Genomic DNA, 18480 nt, shown 5'->3' with positions numbered 1-18480 from the left:
TAATAGGCTTACATTCTTCACGTCACACTGACAACATTCAATGTTGTCACGTCACATAGAATATATTCACTGGTGTCACGTCGAAATTCCTACACTGCTTAGCTTATTTTATGGTCGTGCAGACTGTCGTTTGTACTTATCGATGGTCCCGGGTTCAAACCCTGCCCGCTCCCCTTCCCCGTCGTCCTGCGGGAGGTTTGGACTAGGAAGTAAATTATCTTCTACTCTGAAGGAACATCAAACATTTTACAAACACGTTAATAATATTATTTCTACCCGATAGGTTACTAGTTAATTTAATTATATTTACCCGGTACTTTTATTATTATGTCATTAATAATCTGTTGAACGTAATTAAATTGTCTATTTTACATCTAAATTGATACATCTAGATCTTCGTAGTAAAACATTTGTCGTCGAAGTAGCAAGTTAATCTGGGTTTTTACATGTTTTTGTGTACACATATCTGTGTTTTTTTAAAGCTCTCTAGGTTGTTTTTTTTTACAAACACATGGGAGGGAACGCATAATGCTAGGTCTTTTGATCGTGGCAGCTGGGTGTTCCAGCTGTCAATCAAAGCAAAACTAGGACACACGCGCAACACACTCAACAAAAAGGAAAATAGCGAGAGAAAATATAGTTTCAATTAATTTTGGTGAGTTTTAATTTATAAGTTGAAAAATATGAAAATACAAGTTAAATTGGACAATAAAATAATAAGAAGAAATTTCAAAATGTTTTCAAATTTTCTAAATTATCGCAAATGTTCTTAACTAGAAGGGCACGAATACAAGTGTGTTGTGCGAAGGTTGGGTCTTCACTTCCCAGGTCAAAACAATTCTTTGTGCCTTTCTCTCATGTGGTGGAAATAAAATGTTTTGGTTCTAATTCTTTGTTAAATCGAATTATGGCCACAGCTAATGGTAATAGAAGTAATTCTGATTACGTAGCCGTTACTAGTTCAGCACAGGTAGGTCTTACTTATTTCACACGTTAGTTTATTTCTTTAAGTCGTAGATTTAGTTATTTTCTTGATCAGATCCGCCATTTCTAACAACACCCCTTTCTGGCTCCGCCTTGCAGGACGCTCAACCCTCTCCCCTCGCAATGCTGGCGGCGACCTGTAGTAAAATTGGATCGCCCGCCCAAAGTGAAGAACAGGGGTATGGACAGGGAGGGGATTCCAGCTTGAGGGTGGTCGGGGCGGGGCAAGGTGGGAGTACTACAGATGCAATGGCCGGATGGATGCAGTTGCCTAATGGTGCCATAGTAAATACAAACGGTAAAGCCTTAAATGCTGGCAATGTATTACAACAAGCATCTCTACCTAACAACGTAAGCAGTCAGCTGTTTTCTCAAGGTCAACAACTTATCGCCACACAAGGCCCTAATGGCCAGTTGACATACAGTGTTATGCCATCATATCAAACTGTCAACATAGATGGACAAGATGCTTTTATTCAAGAAGCATTCATAATTCCTTCTTCTGCTGGACAAACGCAGCCTAATTTTCAAGGTGCACAACAAACACTATTAACCCCATCAGGCCACTTAATAAGGACACAAGGTCTACCAGCACCAACAGCAGCTCCAGCCAATTTATTTCAACATGTTTCTGGACTGGGAGGATTAGGCAACTTTATCAACATAGGTGGAAATTTAATCAGTTTAGGAGGAATGCAAAACACAGCAGTGAGACAAAATGGCAACATAATGCAAGCTGTTCAGATTCCTGGATTCCAAGCTATTCCCCAACTGCCAAATTTAGTTCAGGTGCCTGTTTCAATAAATGGACAAACTGTTTTACAAACTGTTCAGTTACCTACTCCAAACATTCCAATTCAGACACACATCCAACAGGTTGGAGGGAATGGCATTGTCTCATTGAACACAACACCGCAGTCACTACAGACATTCATGGCTTCACAAGCCCAAAACCAGACATCGCAGCAGACAATCACTGTTGGTCAGTCAGAAGATTCGCAGAACCATGTACAAAACAACAATCAGAAGATTGACATTAAACCCAGTCTATCACAGTTAAGTCTCCCAAATACATCAAAGGCATCAGGCCTAACCCTAGCTGCAAATGGAGGAGGGGTTCAGACATTGAATGTAATCAACACACCTCAGGGCCAAATGATACTGTCCCAACCCTCAAATCAAAACCAGCTGTCCATCCCCACCCTTTCAGTTCCTGCCTATCCACAAGCCATCACAGCATCTTCAGGCTCTTCGACCACAACATCCATCAGCTCACAGAATGCAGCAATGATACAGAATGTCTTAGCACAGCATCAGCTACTTCAAGGTATGGCCAATGTTCAAAATATTGGAGGAATCCAGCTTACAAATCAAGGACAGATAAATTTGCTACAGGTAAGAAACATTTATTTAGTAAATTGTATAAATATTTAAGGAAATAGGCACAATTTAAAAGTTCAATTATAATATAAAATGTTTAATTTATATGTTGTTTAAAAATTATTTTGTAGTGATCTAACTTCATTTGCATCATATAATACATTAAATGTTAAATATTATTGATTACAGCCAGTTCACATTGAATGCTCACATTGTTTTAAGAGATTGTTTCTTATAGTTATGAAAATGTTATATTGAGCTATAAAAGCCTAAACGTTTGATAAAAAAATAAATAAAATTGTGAAATAAAAAAAAAAAAAAAGAGGAATCATAATTAGGTTTAGCTTAGATTAAGTTAGGTTTAGGTTTTATTTGTAATAAAAAAATATTTGGAAAATGTAATATAAATGTGTAAATATCTCTAGTTACAGTTAAATTAACAAGAAAAACATAAAAAATACTTTTAAAAAAAACAAAGCTTATAAATATTATGCATAATTGTATCAATTAGTTTGGATCAGTCATGCATTTAAATTTGTAATAGATCTATACTAAGAATAATAAATCTGTGTGATTAGAAGTATTTTTACCTTTTCGTTTTGTCTAGAGCATTTTCATGCTTTTAGCTTTCTCAATACGCTATGATTCTATCTTTTGTCTGTACCAGTTGGAAAAGGGGTGGAGGAAGAAAGAAGGGAGTATCTGGGTGACCGCTTTTTAAATGCATTTAAAAAAAAAAATAAGTGAACGACCTGAATTCAAATGTGAGGGTTAAAGCCTACTTAACCTCCTCAAGCCATTACACTAACCACTGTGCCAGGGAATTGCTTATAAATGTAAAAAGGGGGACACGACAATTCATTCACTGGCTAATCATTCACTACTTTTCGTTCACCCTACAATTCATTCACCCGACGTATCGCTCACAGACAATTTGTTCATGGAAGTTGGTTCACGACAAATTGTTCACTGGATAGTAACATATCGTTTTTTTTTTGTTTTTTTTTTTACATTAAAACTTTTGTAGCTATTATTCCCACCCACCAAAAAAAAATTTTGATTGCTAGAGATTGGTCCTAATCTGAGTTTCTTTGTTAAATTTTTTTTTGTTAATTCTTTGTTAATGAGGACAGTATGAGATAAAAATGGTACTATAAAAATATGATCTTACAACAAGCTTGCTGAACTATTTAAATGGGACCTTACTTAACTATAGGCAACATTTTTACTTTCATCATGTAGGCCTTCTTTTACACTCATGTCCCTCATGTGTAGTCTTAATCGCCCCCATCCACATTTGCTTATCTTCTCAAAAGCGATCCAGATTTTTAATTAACATACCTATTCCATAATGCCGTTATGGTCAACACTTTTTAGGGCCTTCCTTTACCTATGCCTCCCCCATTTTTTTATCTACCCATCCAGCTGGATACTCTTGTTAACACCTAGTTGAGTGATAGACAGAATGGTGGCTCTAGGAGTAATAAAACTTTATCGGACAGGGAACCAATACTTATAAAAAGAAGAATTAATTCATTGACCAGTCATTGTTTTTTACATTCATCTACACGTTTGCAAAACATTGGTGAAAGTTTTTTTTTATTGTTATCTTTGAGTATTTTTAAAATAAAGAAAAAAAAAAGAAAATGAACAAAGAAACTAATTATTTTTTTGGGGGGAAATAAAAAGCTACAATTTGTCGGGTGAACGATTTGTCGTGAACTAACTGTCGGTGAGCAATTGTCGTTGAGCAATATGTTGGGTGAAGGAATTGTCGGGGAACCTGTACAAAGAAGGTTATCTATACATATATATATATATCTTGTTTTCTATTGTTAGTTTCAAAATTTTCTCAAAGTATGGAGGGCACAAATTCATCCTAGTCAAGTACAATTTCTTTCCCTTGCTCAAGAGACCAAAATAATTAATTGATGCATTTTTTCTTTATTGATTTTTGTTTAGTCAGGTAAAAGAAATAATTGTGCAAAATTTCAGCTTACCGAAATTGGGTGTGTACAAACTTTGTACCAGACAAATAGTTTGAGTTGATATAAGCTTTGTAAAAGTAGGACAAAAAAAAAGCATTTTGTGGACAACATCACATTTCTTATTGTCTCTCTATATTTTATGTAGTTTTGTAATATCAATGGCTGTTAGGTTGTTGTCCAAAAACTAATTGACTCTGTCAATTCTACCAACAGCAGGCACTTACTATGCAGTCTCCCAGAACTGTACAGTTACAAAACTTACAAGGGTTACAAAATCTCCAAGCGTACCCAGCATTACAAGGTCTGCAGGGTATCCCAGGGATACAAGTTAGTACTGTGCCCTTAATTAGTCAAACTGTATTGCTTTGCTAGTAAATTAGCATGCATACAAGCTCAACAGTCCAATCACATACTCACTAAATCACAATTCTTTATAGAGTTTTTTTTTAAATCCAAACAAACAAAATTTGATGCCCTGCATTCTGATAATATTTGCATATAAAATATAGAATGCTATATGCATGTTTGCAAAAGCCCTAGAAAAAAATGAGTAATTATAAAAAAAAATATTTACAACCAATTCCTAATAATAATTTTGTAAATTAAAATTTGTATTTTTATTTGTCTCAAAAAAAATAATTTTTTTTTTAAAGCATGGGTATCGAATGTTAGCATTGACATTATTAGCTTGACACTCTATCAACCTGGAAATTGGTTCATACTTCTATGTGCAGATTTTTAGCTTGAAAAAGAAAATGATTTAAATTTTTCACTATTTTTTCACTAGTATTAACTTCCAACCTCCACCTTCATCCATGAAGAAAATGAGAGCTAATCGTAGGATTTGTAAAAAGTAAATCCCATTTTAAGCTACTGTTTTATATTTTACATGCTTGGGTTGCTTCTTCTGAAAAGATGATTATTGCTTACTAGTCCAAACCTCCTACAGGGTACGGCAGTGGGCTGAATTCGAGCTCGGTACCATTATTTTGACAGTCTGAAGCACCTACCACATGGCCAGGCAGTCATCCAATTGTATTGGTCAAATAACTTCACAAGTGTTTACTGATATTGTATCTGACTTTCTGCTTCAGCTATATTTAATTAAAATAAACAAGCTATTAGATCTTTCGTGTGTGTGTGTGTTAAAATTGGATCTTCCAAAAAAAAAAAAAAAAAAGCCAAAAAATTCCTGCTGCTGTCAGGACTTTGTTTTTTACTTTTTTTGCTGTATCTATTCGCTGCAACATTTTAAAAAATTAAAATAGTTCAATAGTGGTTAAAATATTTTAGTGATAATTCTGGTGGAGACTAAGGTTGACCTAAAATTCCCATGAGTGAAAGTATATAGATGTAATAGAACCTTAGAATGCTAAAGATCACATAACTTTAAAGTAATATTTTAAAAACAATTGAGTGTCCCTGCTAAAATAGTTTCTGGCCTTTACAAATTTTGTAATTTGAAATTCTTAAAATAATTGTATTAATATATTTTTTAAAATAGTAAAATATATTTTATATATTAAACATGCTTATTAATTTTTGTACAAATTATCTCCTAAATTTCCTGCAGAGTGGCATTAGACATTGATTAAATATAATGTATGGTATATAAATTACAGACTTCTCCTGGTTTTATTAGTAATTCTTAATTTAAAAAAAAATACAAATTCAAAACAAGACTACCATTAGATGAGCACATATATATATATATTCAATTAACCTACTCCCGCCACTCTATTCTTAGGAAATGCCTTAGAAAGACTTTCATTGATTTTATTATTTATTTTTTTTTTACTTTCTGAAAATAATTCTTATTTTAATATATTTTGTTTAAAGGATTACTTTAAATTTGTATCCATCAAACAGTTAAAGTTTTGAACTCTTATAATATATACCTTTTATTAAATAATAAAATTTGGTATTGCATTTATTTCATTTTTTCTCCCCATTAGACAGTGAACCAGTCAGGACATATTATTAATGGTGCTTCCATTTCCAACCTTGGTGCAGTAGCTATTGGTACATCAGGGAATACATTAAGTGCCATCCCTCTGAATACACCACAAAATGTTCAAGTAACAGCTGCTCCTGTCAGTCAAGGTGTCATTAGTAAGTAATAATACATTTCATGTTTACTACTGCTTTCACATTTATTGGTGTTGATATTTGTTTAATGTGTGACTGCAATTAATCTGAGGTATGTCAGGAACTTTATATCCATGAAAAGTACTCATGACTTATTTTTTCTTTTGAATTTTCTGGAAAACATTGTTTGAAATTTGCAACAAATTAGAGAATACCATATTTTTGTGTCTGTAACCTGTGGGTTACAGAAGATTTTACAAACGAATGGCATCTGTGTAGGGTGTACAGAATTTATTTTACTCATAAACATTGCAAAATGGAAACTATGGACATACCCATAGATCTTTATACCTTCTATAGTTCGCAGTCCCATAGGTCTTTATACCTTCTATAGTTTGCAGTGTGGTTGGGAAATTTACATTGGAAAGCTCTATGAACATCTTATTCTAAAGAAAACAAATAGTACAGATAATAGTACTGTATGTACCGGTAGCTTACGGCAAGTCAGGCTTTACACATGTTTGGTATATAAGGATGCAGGTTGTATGATTTTGTTTTTTACTTATTTTGCGATTTGTGTTGGGTATTTGCTCGAAAAAAATGCAATCACTTAATAAGTATCCTCAACTTTCAACCCAGAACAATACCAAACAATAAAACACTTGCCACAGTGGTCAGATTGCTTTTAAAAATGCCATGTCATTTTTTAACTGAATCTATACTTTGACTTTCTTAAACTTTTTTCATTTGCAGCATCAGCCCAGATTCAACAAGACCCCAATGATCCAACAAAATGGCAGCTTGTCAACAATGCACCACAGAACACAGCCAATGTTAGTGTCGCAGCCTCCTCTATCACAGTTGCAGCACCTACAAGTACAGTAGGCTCTGGCTCAAGCAGTGAAACTCCTAGTACAGGGAAGAGGGTCAGGCGAGTTGCTTGCACTTGTCCAAACTGTACTTCCACTGAAAAGTAAGTTCTCTGTTGGAGTCAGGCAAAAGAAAACAATTTGGAACACAAATATTTGTGTCTATTACACATGTATAGTACAATATTTGATATAAATTTGTATTATCTCTACTGCACTTTTGATAAATTCAAAAAAGTGCAAATGTTATATAAATAGGACTTAGAAGAAATAAACACTTCAAAAAGTTTTTATATTCTTGAACCGGAAAGCTTTAAACAGTCACCATGAATTAACTGTATGTCAAGTCTTTTCCACACAACTATATGACTTTGACCCCAGCTGACCTGATAATCACCACTTATTTAGACATTAATTGCCACTAGCTTTTAGATATAAACAGTAATTCATATTTTGCCACAACTTATTAAAGCTACTAAATAAAATGCATTGCTAATTATCGACGATTTTCACTTTTCTCATGACACTAACAGTAACTTATGTTTTACTTGATGTCTTCATGAATAACACACTGCATTCACTTGTACAGCACTTGCTCATGATGTTGTGATCCTACATCACAAACATGCACTATCCGACTGTGTTTTTAGTGTACTGTACATTTTTCTTCTGTATTGGCCCTATGATGCCACTAATGCCTATATATCTTGTGTCTGATGTCTAAACTGAATCATTTATCAGAGTTCCTAGCCTAAGATTTTAATGTCAATGTCTGTCTTTCTCACTTATTACCTGACCTTGTAGTTGTCCAGTATCACCTGAGTGATACCTGAGATTTTTAATAAACTATTTAAGAAAATTAAGTTTTAAGGCATTGGTGTGTTTGACTATAGTTCTTTTTTTTTATGTAAATCTTTGACATGCACAAATTGCTGGACCAAAAGCATCTTGAACTTTGACCAACACTTGAAGGTGCACTTAGGTCTAGATTGTCAATGTCTGTCTTTCTCACTTATTACCTGACCTTGTAGTTGTCCAGTATCACCTGAGTGATACCTGAGATTTTTAATAAACTATTTAAGAAAATTAATTTCTAAGGCATTGGTGTGTTTGACTATAGTTCTTTTTTTTTTTTATGTAAATCTTTGACATGCACAAATTGCTGGACCAAAAGCATCTTGAACTTTGACCAACACTTGAAGGTGCACTTAGGTCTAGATTGCTGCCTTAATTTTCAACATCTAAATGTGAAGACACCATGCCATCATTTATGAGATTTTGTTGAAATTTAAAGGCTATTGTAAAAGTACAATATTTTCATGGTATTAAAAATAAAATAAAAATTACTAAGCTTCCATGGCCTCTCATAGTCATGTTGTATAACAATTTGTAGAGTAAGAGTTGTGTTACTTGTGTTCGATATATTCAGATTGAATAAGTGGTAGACAAAGTAGGGGATGTGGGATCCAAGTAATGTACAATGTGAATGGGATGTACTCAAACAAATTATTTCACTTTTTTTAGCAGTAATAAATTTAGTTCATTTAAAACTTTTTAAACATAATGCAGTTTAAAACTACTTTTTTTTTTTAAATGTATAAAATATTATCTTGTGATTTTCTATAGACATCAAGGAGAAAAGAAGAAAAAACAACACATCTGTCATATGGAAGGCTGCGGTAAAGTTTATGGAAAAACATCACATTTGCGAGCTCATCTAAGGTAAACCAACTTACAATTTGTACTTTCCAAGAACACATAGCCTACACAAATAGTAGACGATTTTTTTTTTTTGGTATTTAAAAATTTAATGAATCATTTTATCAATATATAGACATATTATATGCAACGAGCTGACCCACGGCGTAGCATACGCCCCTCCCTTCTTTTTTTTTTTTTTCTGAGCCTCGCTCTCTGTCACCATGAAAGTTACGTGGGGTAACTCTATTCTGACTTACAGCAATAAAAGAGTTATCTTTCCATGACTTTTTCGACTTATTTACTCGAAGACAAGCCTTATTATTATTATTATTATTTACTCTTATCTGCTTCTCTATCTACACTGTTGTTCGGTAACTAATGAAATGAAGGTTTATTACCAAAAATTTTAGTCTTTTTTTTTTCCTTTTAGAATTTCATTGCATGTACTGTTTTGAATTTAAGTCATAATTAGTTGATAACAAAAAACATTTTAGTTGAAGTTTTTGGTTTTGTAATTTCATATTTTCACACTATTCTTTGCAACATTTTTTATTTATATCATTTTCAAAGTACCTTATCTAAAAGACATACATTGATTGTTTATCTCTGTTGATTCTGAGAAATTATACTTTATTTTTCTATTTCTATGATTAGATGGCATTCTGGTGATAGACCTTTTGTCTGTAGCTGGATGTTTTGTGGTAAAAGATTTACCCGATCAGATGAGTTGCAGAGACATAAACGAACTCATACAGGTGAGAATTAAGAGTACATTTACTAAACTTAAAAATAATGAATTGTGAAATAAAGAGATATCAAGAGAGAGGCCAGTCCTTTCTCTTACATTGTCCAGCAGGCTTTTCTTCAGACTACCCTTTCTTCATGCTCCATCCACTGTGCCTTGAAGAATGACTTTTAACAGTGAGTCATATCTTACAATATGACCAAACCAGCTTGGCTTTCACCTCTTCACTGTATTGATGGGTTCTTCTTTTTTGTCAGCCAGAGTGTTAACTTGTAACAGTATATACTCATTAGTCTTCTTTTCCTGGTATCTGAAACCCAACATTTTTCTGTAGCATTTATTCTCAAAGGCTTGGATTATTCTTTCAGCCTCAGTGTTCAGTGTCCATCTTTCACAACCATATAGAAGTACGGAAACCACTAGCAAAGAATACAGTTTTAATCACTGGTTATATTAATAGTTATCACAAGCTCTACCGTAAGCAAAGGGAAAGTAGCTGCTTCATCCGTTCTTCATTACTAGATCTAACAATTTCTGTAGATGTATCAGAGAAATGTTTTTTATTACTAAATAAGTATGTGTTACACTTTAAAATAGTGGCCAATCCTAGGCCAAATAATGTATGGTTGTGCCTCCTTTAACCAGTTATGGAATCTGGATTTCTAGCTGTGTAATCTCCATTAGTGTAATTTAGCATTCTAAGCCTGGTGTTTACAGCACACCATATACCTCAAGTCAAGAATGATAAATAAAATATTGCATAGAAATATTATTCTTTTAAGTCACTTAATATTGAAAAAACAAACAGCACTACAAGTAAACACAAGTTATGAGTATTCTTGTGTTGGATGGTTTTAAAATGTACTAATTGGTGACTTGAATCCCTTCACCTTTATGTACAAACCTTCCAATACAGTTGATTGTGTACTTATATATTTATTGTGACATGTAAACATATAGATGTCATCTATAAATCTGATAGGTCAAGTTTTCTTTTCAAAGCAAATAACTAACTATTCCCAGTTTAGATAGAATAATTAAAATAATATAGTCTTATTATGCAGGGTAATATTTTATTTTGCTGGTGAATTATTACAAAGCATTCAGTCTTTAAAGTCTACTGTCGCATACAAAAACACTTACATTTAGAACTAACAGAACACAAAGCAACTCTTCAGATTGGTAGTCTATACCCGATTGTTCATTTTCGTAATTTCAAAAATATTTCCAAAATGACTGGGAATATATACTTCCTTGAGAAATTATTCAACTGAGCAAGACTCAGTCATCTGGTACTAATAGTAATAATACGGTTTATCTTCAAGTCTGTAGATTAATGAGAACTGCAGTATATCCCACGGCTACGCAGCTGCAGCTGCCACCTACATATTTTGCCACATCTAGCTCAGGCATAACTATTGTCCGCTGGTGCTCCATTCATATTTTCTTTTCGTTTTAAATGCTAAAAAATGTCAAGTAGGACTGTTAAACTCATGGTGTTGTATCTTTTAAAATATTTAATTGATTTTCAAAATGAGAATCATGCGCTGCTGATACAGTAATCACAACACGGAAAAAAATTCACATGCATGAAGCAGTGAACTATATATATACTCAACATTCTTAGGATGACATATTAGATCTAGAAATAGATTATAATGATAAGGAAGTGGAGATTGACTATGACAATCATCTAGATCTAGATGAAATGAGTTGTGAAATGATAATTAGAGAGAGATTTGATCTGCACCTGTACCATGTCCATCCAATGAATTATGAAGGTGAGCAGTCATCCTAAAAAGGTATCTAGATCTAAATTTGATTCATCTTTAATTGTCTCAAGCATCTACTGGAGTAATGTTTGTTGTTTGTGGATAAAATGTAGTATGGATGGATGGTCCGCAGACACCGATTTCTATAGCTGGCCTGTAAAAAGATATATATAAATATAAATATTGGTGGTAACCTCTTCAAATTTACCTGTGTATAAAAGAAAATTCTATATGCTGGGAAAACTTGCATACCAAGAAAAAATATTTGAAATAAAGATAGTAACATATTTTTATTTAAATTAAATTGTGCCATTTATATTTTCAATACATAGTTATGATTTTGTGCATGTTTGTGCTAAGTGTGATTTTTTCCCAGGAGCTCAGGGTAATGGGGATTTAAGGGCAGGTAACTGAGGGTCCAAAGGGTTAAGCAGTAGTTAGAAATATTTACCCAATCCCCAAGAGACGGGTATTACTCTACCTTTTATTTTCTTACAAAATTCACAAAATAATAATATAAAAAAAATCTTCATTTTAAAATATAGTAAAAAAAATCATACATTTTAAATATTATACAGTAGTCATTGAAACTAATATGCCCATTGTAATCTTCTTCAATTATAGCCTAAATGTTATTCCATTTTAGGGGCTAGCAAGTGAACATTTTCACAAAATCATAAAAATCCAACTTGCTGAAAATACAAAATAAAACATATAAGATAACCTCACTATCACTTTAGCTCATGTTCCTTAGTTTAGCATTAGTAAAAGAAAAAATAGGGAATTTTAAAATTGCATTGCATTTGTCGATGAAACAACCTAAAATTGATGCCTTCTGGCAACTTTTATTGCTAAGCAGTAACTGCTACACATGTCAACTATAATGATTGAAAATATCATTTAGTTGGTTTATCTACCTAACTATGTAACAATAGGAGGTTAACATTGTGTTGGAATATTTACTATAATATATATATATATATTCTATATTAGTATTTGTGTATGCTATAAGGTAAAATGTGTACAGTGCTATTGAGAATGATTCAGAATATAATAGGGAATTAAAATATGTCCTAAGAACCTTATTTTTGTTTTTATTTTAATTTTGGTTGTTGTTATAATTACATGCGAGGTTATGCTTGCAACCTATTTATCAATTTTAAAAAATAGGTTTCACTGGCACAAGTGTGTACATCTTTTTAATTTAAAAACTTTGGTCAAAACTAATGTCTGTTATCACCAATTAATAAGAAAATATTATAATTTCTCTAATAGTTATTTTGTCTAAGCACACAGCCAAGAAAATGATATTTGTAAATTAAAACATTACACGTCCCTTCACACAATAACTTGCCCTCTTCTGTCAATTGCCAGTTGAATTAAATTTTAAAAAAAATCAATAGACATTTTTTTTTTACCCATTGCTCATACATATGTACAGTATACATACTCCAAAGATTTTCAGTTGCTAGAAAAGGTGAATGAAAATTATAATTGTTTATAACATATAAATGAATGATTTTTTTTTACAGTGCTGCAATGCTCTAAAAACATTGATCTATGAAAAGAATGTACAGATCTTTCAACATGTTTATTTATTTTATATTATTTAATATACAGGAGAAAAGAAATTTCAATGTCCAGAATGTACAAAACGGTTTATGAGGAGTGACCATTTGACTAAGCATATCAGAACTCATAGTGCTAAACGTCAACTTGATGGTGTATCCAGCTCTCTAGGTATTTTGTTTTATAACTTTACTTGAGAAATGATAATAAATTTATTTGATTTGTTTGTTAATTGTAAGAAATTTAAGTTCAAGTTAATGTTTGTTTTTATTATATGTTTTTCAATGTGAAAAATGTATTTTATGTGAAGATTACTTGAAGACAAGCCTTATAATTCAATGCTTAATTCCAGAGCCAATATTTTTTTCTTACTATTGACCTTTGTATTAAGCATATAAATATACATAACCATACTAAACTCTATACTGGTCTCTCTGTCTCATCCTGGACTTGTAATGCTTCACTCTGGACTCCCAGTACCAACCTGGACTGATGGAATAGCATGACTGAAATTTTCATCCTACAAAATGTCTGCAACCTCCTACTGTAGAGTATGCACAAACACTTCTTAAGCCCATCAGTTGTAGCCTTCTCATCAGCCTGCTTTATAATGCCCCCCCCCCCCCCCCGCCCAAATGAAGCGTACCTCCCCCAACAACAGACATTTAGACCCTTGTATATTCTAATGGAACGTCTGTTCTTGAATTTCAAAGAACACGATTTTCTAGCCCTCAAATTATATGTCTCCTTTTATTTTTGTTTCTTTCAACCTTTAGTCCAACAATGCGCAACCCCTTAATATTGAGTAAGAACAAACATTTCTTAGGCCCATAAGTTGTAGCCTTTTTGTCTGCCTACATTATAACACCCCCCCCCCCACACACACACTATTTTTAATGAAATGCCCCACCCCAACATCACTTTTTTGGGGGCCATCTCCTTTCGCTATAATTTCCCCCACATGTACACACAATATTTTCAAAAGAAATGCCCACGGAACAGTTTGAAAGAAGAAAAATCACTGTCTACTCTTTACATAATTATTTTTATTTTGTCAGTCATGGATCTGGATCTAGAGAGGCACCTTATTTACAATAACCCATATTCACAAACCATTTTATACACCCCCCAATCCCCCCTAAAACAAACATGCACATACACTGTAACAATTTTTGAATAAAGGCCTATTTTTAGATCTAAATTTAGTCATTCTTTATAATTATTCTTTATTCTTCATAATGTGTTGCACATTATCATTAACTAAACTGTTGCACATTATCATTAACTAAACTGTTGCGCATTATCATTAACTAAACTGTTGCACATTATCATTAACTAAACTGTTGCGCATTATCATTAACTAAACTGTTGCACATTATCATTAACTAAACTGTTGCACATTATCATTAACTAAACTCGTTCTGTTTCAAGTTTTTCTACCCACACACACAGTGTTCTTGGTTAAAAAAAACAACAACACATTTGATAATCACTTTGATCTAAGGATAATCCCTCTCATTCATTCTTGACAATTATCAGTCAATGAGGGAGTCATCAGGGCCAAGGATCTTATATAATAGATACATAAACATTGCTTACTGACTTTGCCTGTTTATTTGTTCCCAGGCTATATATTGTTTTTTTAAGATGGAACATCCTTTTTTTTTTATTTACAACTTCCAATAAACTGGCTGCACTTCAACAATACCCCTAACATATTTTTAACCAGTGATTTCTAGTATCTGTTACACTGAATTGAAATGGCTCTCTTTGCTTCTCTCTATCTGTTACACTGAATTGAAATGGCTCTCTTTGCTTCTCTCTATCTGTTACACTGAATTGAAATGGCTCTCTTTGCTTCTATCTCTGGAACCTTCTTCATTCTGCGCATTGCTGTGTTCTCTGTTATAGACTACTGACTTGAATTGGACCCATATTATGATGCCCTATCCCTGACACATGCACACTTTTTGGATTTAAATCAAATTATCACTTTTACTTTTAGTTTGATTTTATAAATTGTAATCATTAACAATCTTTATTTGAGCATATGACTTACAAACTATTTAACTATTTTGACTTTCAGACTCAGGCCAACCATTAGATGAATGTGAAGATGATGAGGAGATGGAAGAAGATGAAGATGATGAAAGTGGGGCTGTTGAAAATGAGGCAGAAGATTACCATGTAGTGATGGCTGTGGAGGATGAAGAGGATGATGAAAACGATGATAATGATGATGGTGAAAAAAGCTGATGTTCTTAAAATACTAACATAAATTTAATTGATATCTATATTACAGCCTACTTAAACAGTTACGTTGCTAAAAAGAAAAGAAAATGTATTTGTTTTACCTAATGAAGTAAACTAGGTTTTAATTGAATTATTTTTTTTTAGAATCTTAAATTAATTGGTAGCTATGGAAGCTATACTTTATGTAGAATGACTGAGTATTCTATTAATTTATTATCTATAAACAATATATTTATACTTACATATACTTGATATTTATGTTGTATCTACATTTACTGTTAGGTTAAGCTTTGGGGCAAGGCAGATGTCTCCATGACCAACTTTCTCTCAGATAGTTCTTGCAGAATTTATGGAGGATTTTGAGACTTAATTAAGGAAGCTGTCCAACTAATGACACACTTTTGTGTGTTTGAAACATAAGTTATTTTATAATTACTTAGATAGATGCATTGAGTTTGATTTTTTTTTTTTAATTTAGTTATAATCATTAACTCTTTCATTGCGGGATTACTCTCAAGGAGTAACTTCACTAGCGCTGCTGGAGGAGACCAATTTTCTTGTAAAATAAAATCAAATGTTAAGTTATATTATAACATAAAAAAGTTACTGATAGTTTTAGTAACTCTAACCACACTGAAGATTTTTATTAGTTTAGGAAAACTCAATTGTTTTGATCAAAATAATTCGCACTGAAAGAGTTAAAATGATAGTACCCATTTGTCATTTGGATAAAAATCAACTATATATCAACACTATATAGAACATGAGTTGTAATTACCTTGTTTATGAGAGATTTGTATTTTGAAACTTAACACTATATAGATCATAGATTTGTAATTACTTAATTAATTACTTAAATTATTAATTACTAAAATCATTAACAACAAAGCAGCCCCTTTTGTGTCTAGTGGTATTAAATGTCCATTGTTACTATGGAGACCATAATGCTACTAATGTTCTGAGTTATTTTTTTTAAAGAACTGAGTGATGTAATAATATTTGTACAGACTCCTGTTATAGTACATTGTCTTTGACTTCCATTGTGATGAAATGTATAGCCTAATTCTAGTGTTTTTCATTGAACACAGGAAATCCCTGATATATGTAAATTAAAGCTACATAGTTTGTTGCATTTCATTGTATTCAACATATGTCAATTATTATTGCCCTGAAATTAAATAACAGCTGCTCAATCTGCTGTGTGTTTTGAGCAAAACTGTATATAAAAAGTCTGTGATGGTTGTAGTCAGTAGGAGGCAGCAGCAGTTCAACATGTGGTTACATCATAAGACAAACAAATTAGACATGGTTTACCATGCTTACCAATAATATTCATGAAAATTATATTAACTTTTAGTTTTCACTCTTTGCAAGCAAAAAAAAAAAAATGAATACATTGATGATAGCAAGAAGACAAATAATTTCCAGTATTGGATCAACTTACGTAAAAAAAAATATATAACACATTTGAACCTTGGACATTTTATGTGCCATCTGGATTCTGTGACCATTAAGACACAGGAAATAGATTGAAAAAGTTTCATTACTGCACCTCTCTAGCTGCTCTACATGGCTTCATTCAATGTATTCAATTCTGAAACCTTATCTGATATTTGTAAATGTTGTTTTCTCTCTAAATGTATATAATGTAAAAGTGTACATTTGATGTATGTACATAAAGTTCCCAGTATTTGTTTTATTCAAAAAGTGATATTTTTATGTCTGCCATGTTTCATTTACTTGTACCCAGATTGACTAAAAGATTATTATATCCATTAAATAGAACAAACGTTTGAACAAAAGTTTCAACTTTAAAAAGGGGAGGGGTATTTTATTTTAATGTTGTTGCTTTTAGTTTTAAGTTTAATACAAAATTTGTATTCAGATAGCAGATTGGTGTATTACATTTACTTATGAATGAGATAGTATTTGTGAGTCCTAGACTAGAATGTAGTCATTGACTCACAATTCCTAGACAAGACTAGGATGTAGTCATTCAATAACCATTCACATTTAATGATCAAATTTACTTGTGCTTTCTTTTTTTATTAAAATATTTTGTGCCTTTTATTTTTTTGTTTTACAGTTAAATGCTTTTTTTTTTAATTGGTCAAATTTGTATCTATGAAATAAAACACATGATAAATTTATGATAGCATTGTCAATACATTTTTTACTTGTGGTCACAGAACTGAGTTAAAGGAGAATACAACATTAAGTAAAATTTCAAGTTTTTGTCTTTTTTTTTTTAAGGACATTTACAACTGTTTGTCCAATTATTGACATTTTATGAATATAAATTTGATGGTCTTACAAGGCCATCACTCATCAGGGGTATAGGTCTGACATAATTATGGACAAGACACATTCTTGGAAGGAAAAATACACAATATCTAATTGTTTTACCTATATTTTTCAAATTTTCCCAGTTAATTATTTCGACTAATAGACATTAAAACTATTCACACACATATTCTGTTATATCAGGGTAAACAACACAAAGTAGATTTACAATAAAGTTAAAACTGTTTTCATATAGGCCTATAGATATATATATAATAGATTGAGTAAGAAGAATAAAAAGTAAAGTAGCTATAATACATAAAACACTAAATCATAATTTACAAATAGAAAATCAAAACCTAATGAAATAGATTGAGGTAGGCCTACATTTATTATTCCTTATGTTACAACAAATTCCTACAAATACTCCTTCACTAGTGCAATTAGAGAATGGAATGGGTTGCCTGAATCAGCCAGGAAAATCTACGACTTAGGATAGTTTTAGTCATTGACACATGAATGCGTTATTTTATCTTATCTAATACAGGCGTTACTTCAAAAAAGAAGATTATTACGTCCTACGCGTCATGCATTTAGTAATGCATATTAACCAATGACTTAAATTCTGCCAAGTCACCGGTTTTCTTGGCTAGCTCAGGCAACCCATTCCATGCCCTAATAGCATTAGGGAAGAAGGAGTATTTGTACAAATTTGTCCTAGCATATGAGAGGAGGAATGTCTTAGTGTCTTTCAGAGTATTTTATTAAATTTTTCTTTTGTATTTGAAGATTATGGTTCAGTGTTTTATGTATAATTGCTACTTTACTTTTGAGTCTTCTGTCCTGAA

At 32.2% G+C, this 18480-nt stretch overlaps 1 protein-coding gene across 4 annotated transcripts; it reads left to right on the top strand.

Moving 5' to 3' along the window:
* Positions 1-536: 536 nt before the first annotated feature.
* On the top strand, positions 537-17499 carry LOC106078610 (transcription factor Sp4-like). 4 transcript variants are annotated; one of them, XM_013239533.2, is made up of 10 exons: positions 537-970; positions 1084-2379; positions 4566-4679; positions 6308-6464; positions 7194-7413; positions 8936-9031; positions 9665-9765; positions 13148-13267; positions 15183-15338; positions 15632-17499. In XM_013239533.2, exons 1-10 carry the CDS (start codon positions 764-766, stop codon positions 15634-15636), a joined length of 2472 nt encoding a protein of 823 aa, XP_013094987.2. In that variant the 5' UTR covers positions 537-763; the 3' UTR covers positions 15637-17499. The 4 variants fall into 4 exon arrangements, with proteins under 4 accessions (XP_013094987.2, XP_013094986.2, XP_013094985.2 ...); XM_013239532.2 differs by having other exon boundaries at positions 4569-4679; positions 15183-17499; XM_013239531.2 differs by having other exon boundaries at positions 538-970; positions 15183-17499.
* Positions 17500-18480: the final 981 nt, after the last annotated feature.

This window comes from Biomphalaria glabrata, chromosome 16 (assembly GCF_947242115.1).
Source record: "Biomphalaria glabrata chromosome 16, xgBioGlab47.1, whole genome shotgun sequence".
Taxonomy (NCBI): domain Eukaryota; kingdom Metazoa; phylum Mollusca; class Gastropoda; family Planorbidae; genus Biomphalaria; species Biomphalaria glabrata.
This window is presented reverse-complemented; position numbering and strand designations above follow the sequence as displayed.

Coding starts and splice junctions, on each gene's coding strand:
- LOC106078610 (XM_013239531.2), top strand. CDS start 764: ATGTTCTTAACTAGAAGGGCACGAATACAAGTGTGTTGTGCGAAGGTT. Junction 6,465..7,193: donor TGTCAGTCAAGGTGTCATTA/GTAAGTAATAAT, acceptor TTTCATTTGCAG/CATCAGCCCAGATTCAACAA. Junction 13,268..15,182: donor TGGTGTATCCAGCTCTCTAG/GTATTTTGTTTT, acceptor TTTGACTTTCAG/ACTCAGGCCAACCATTAGAT.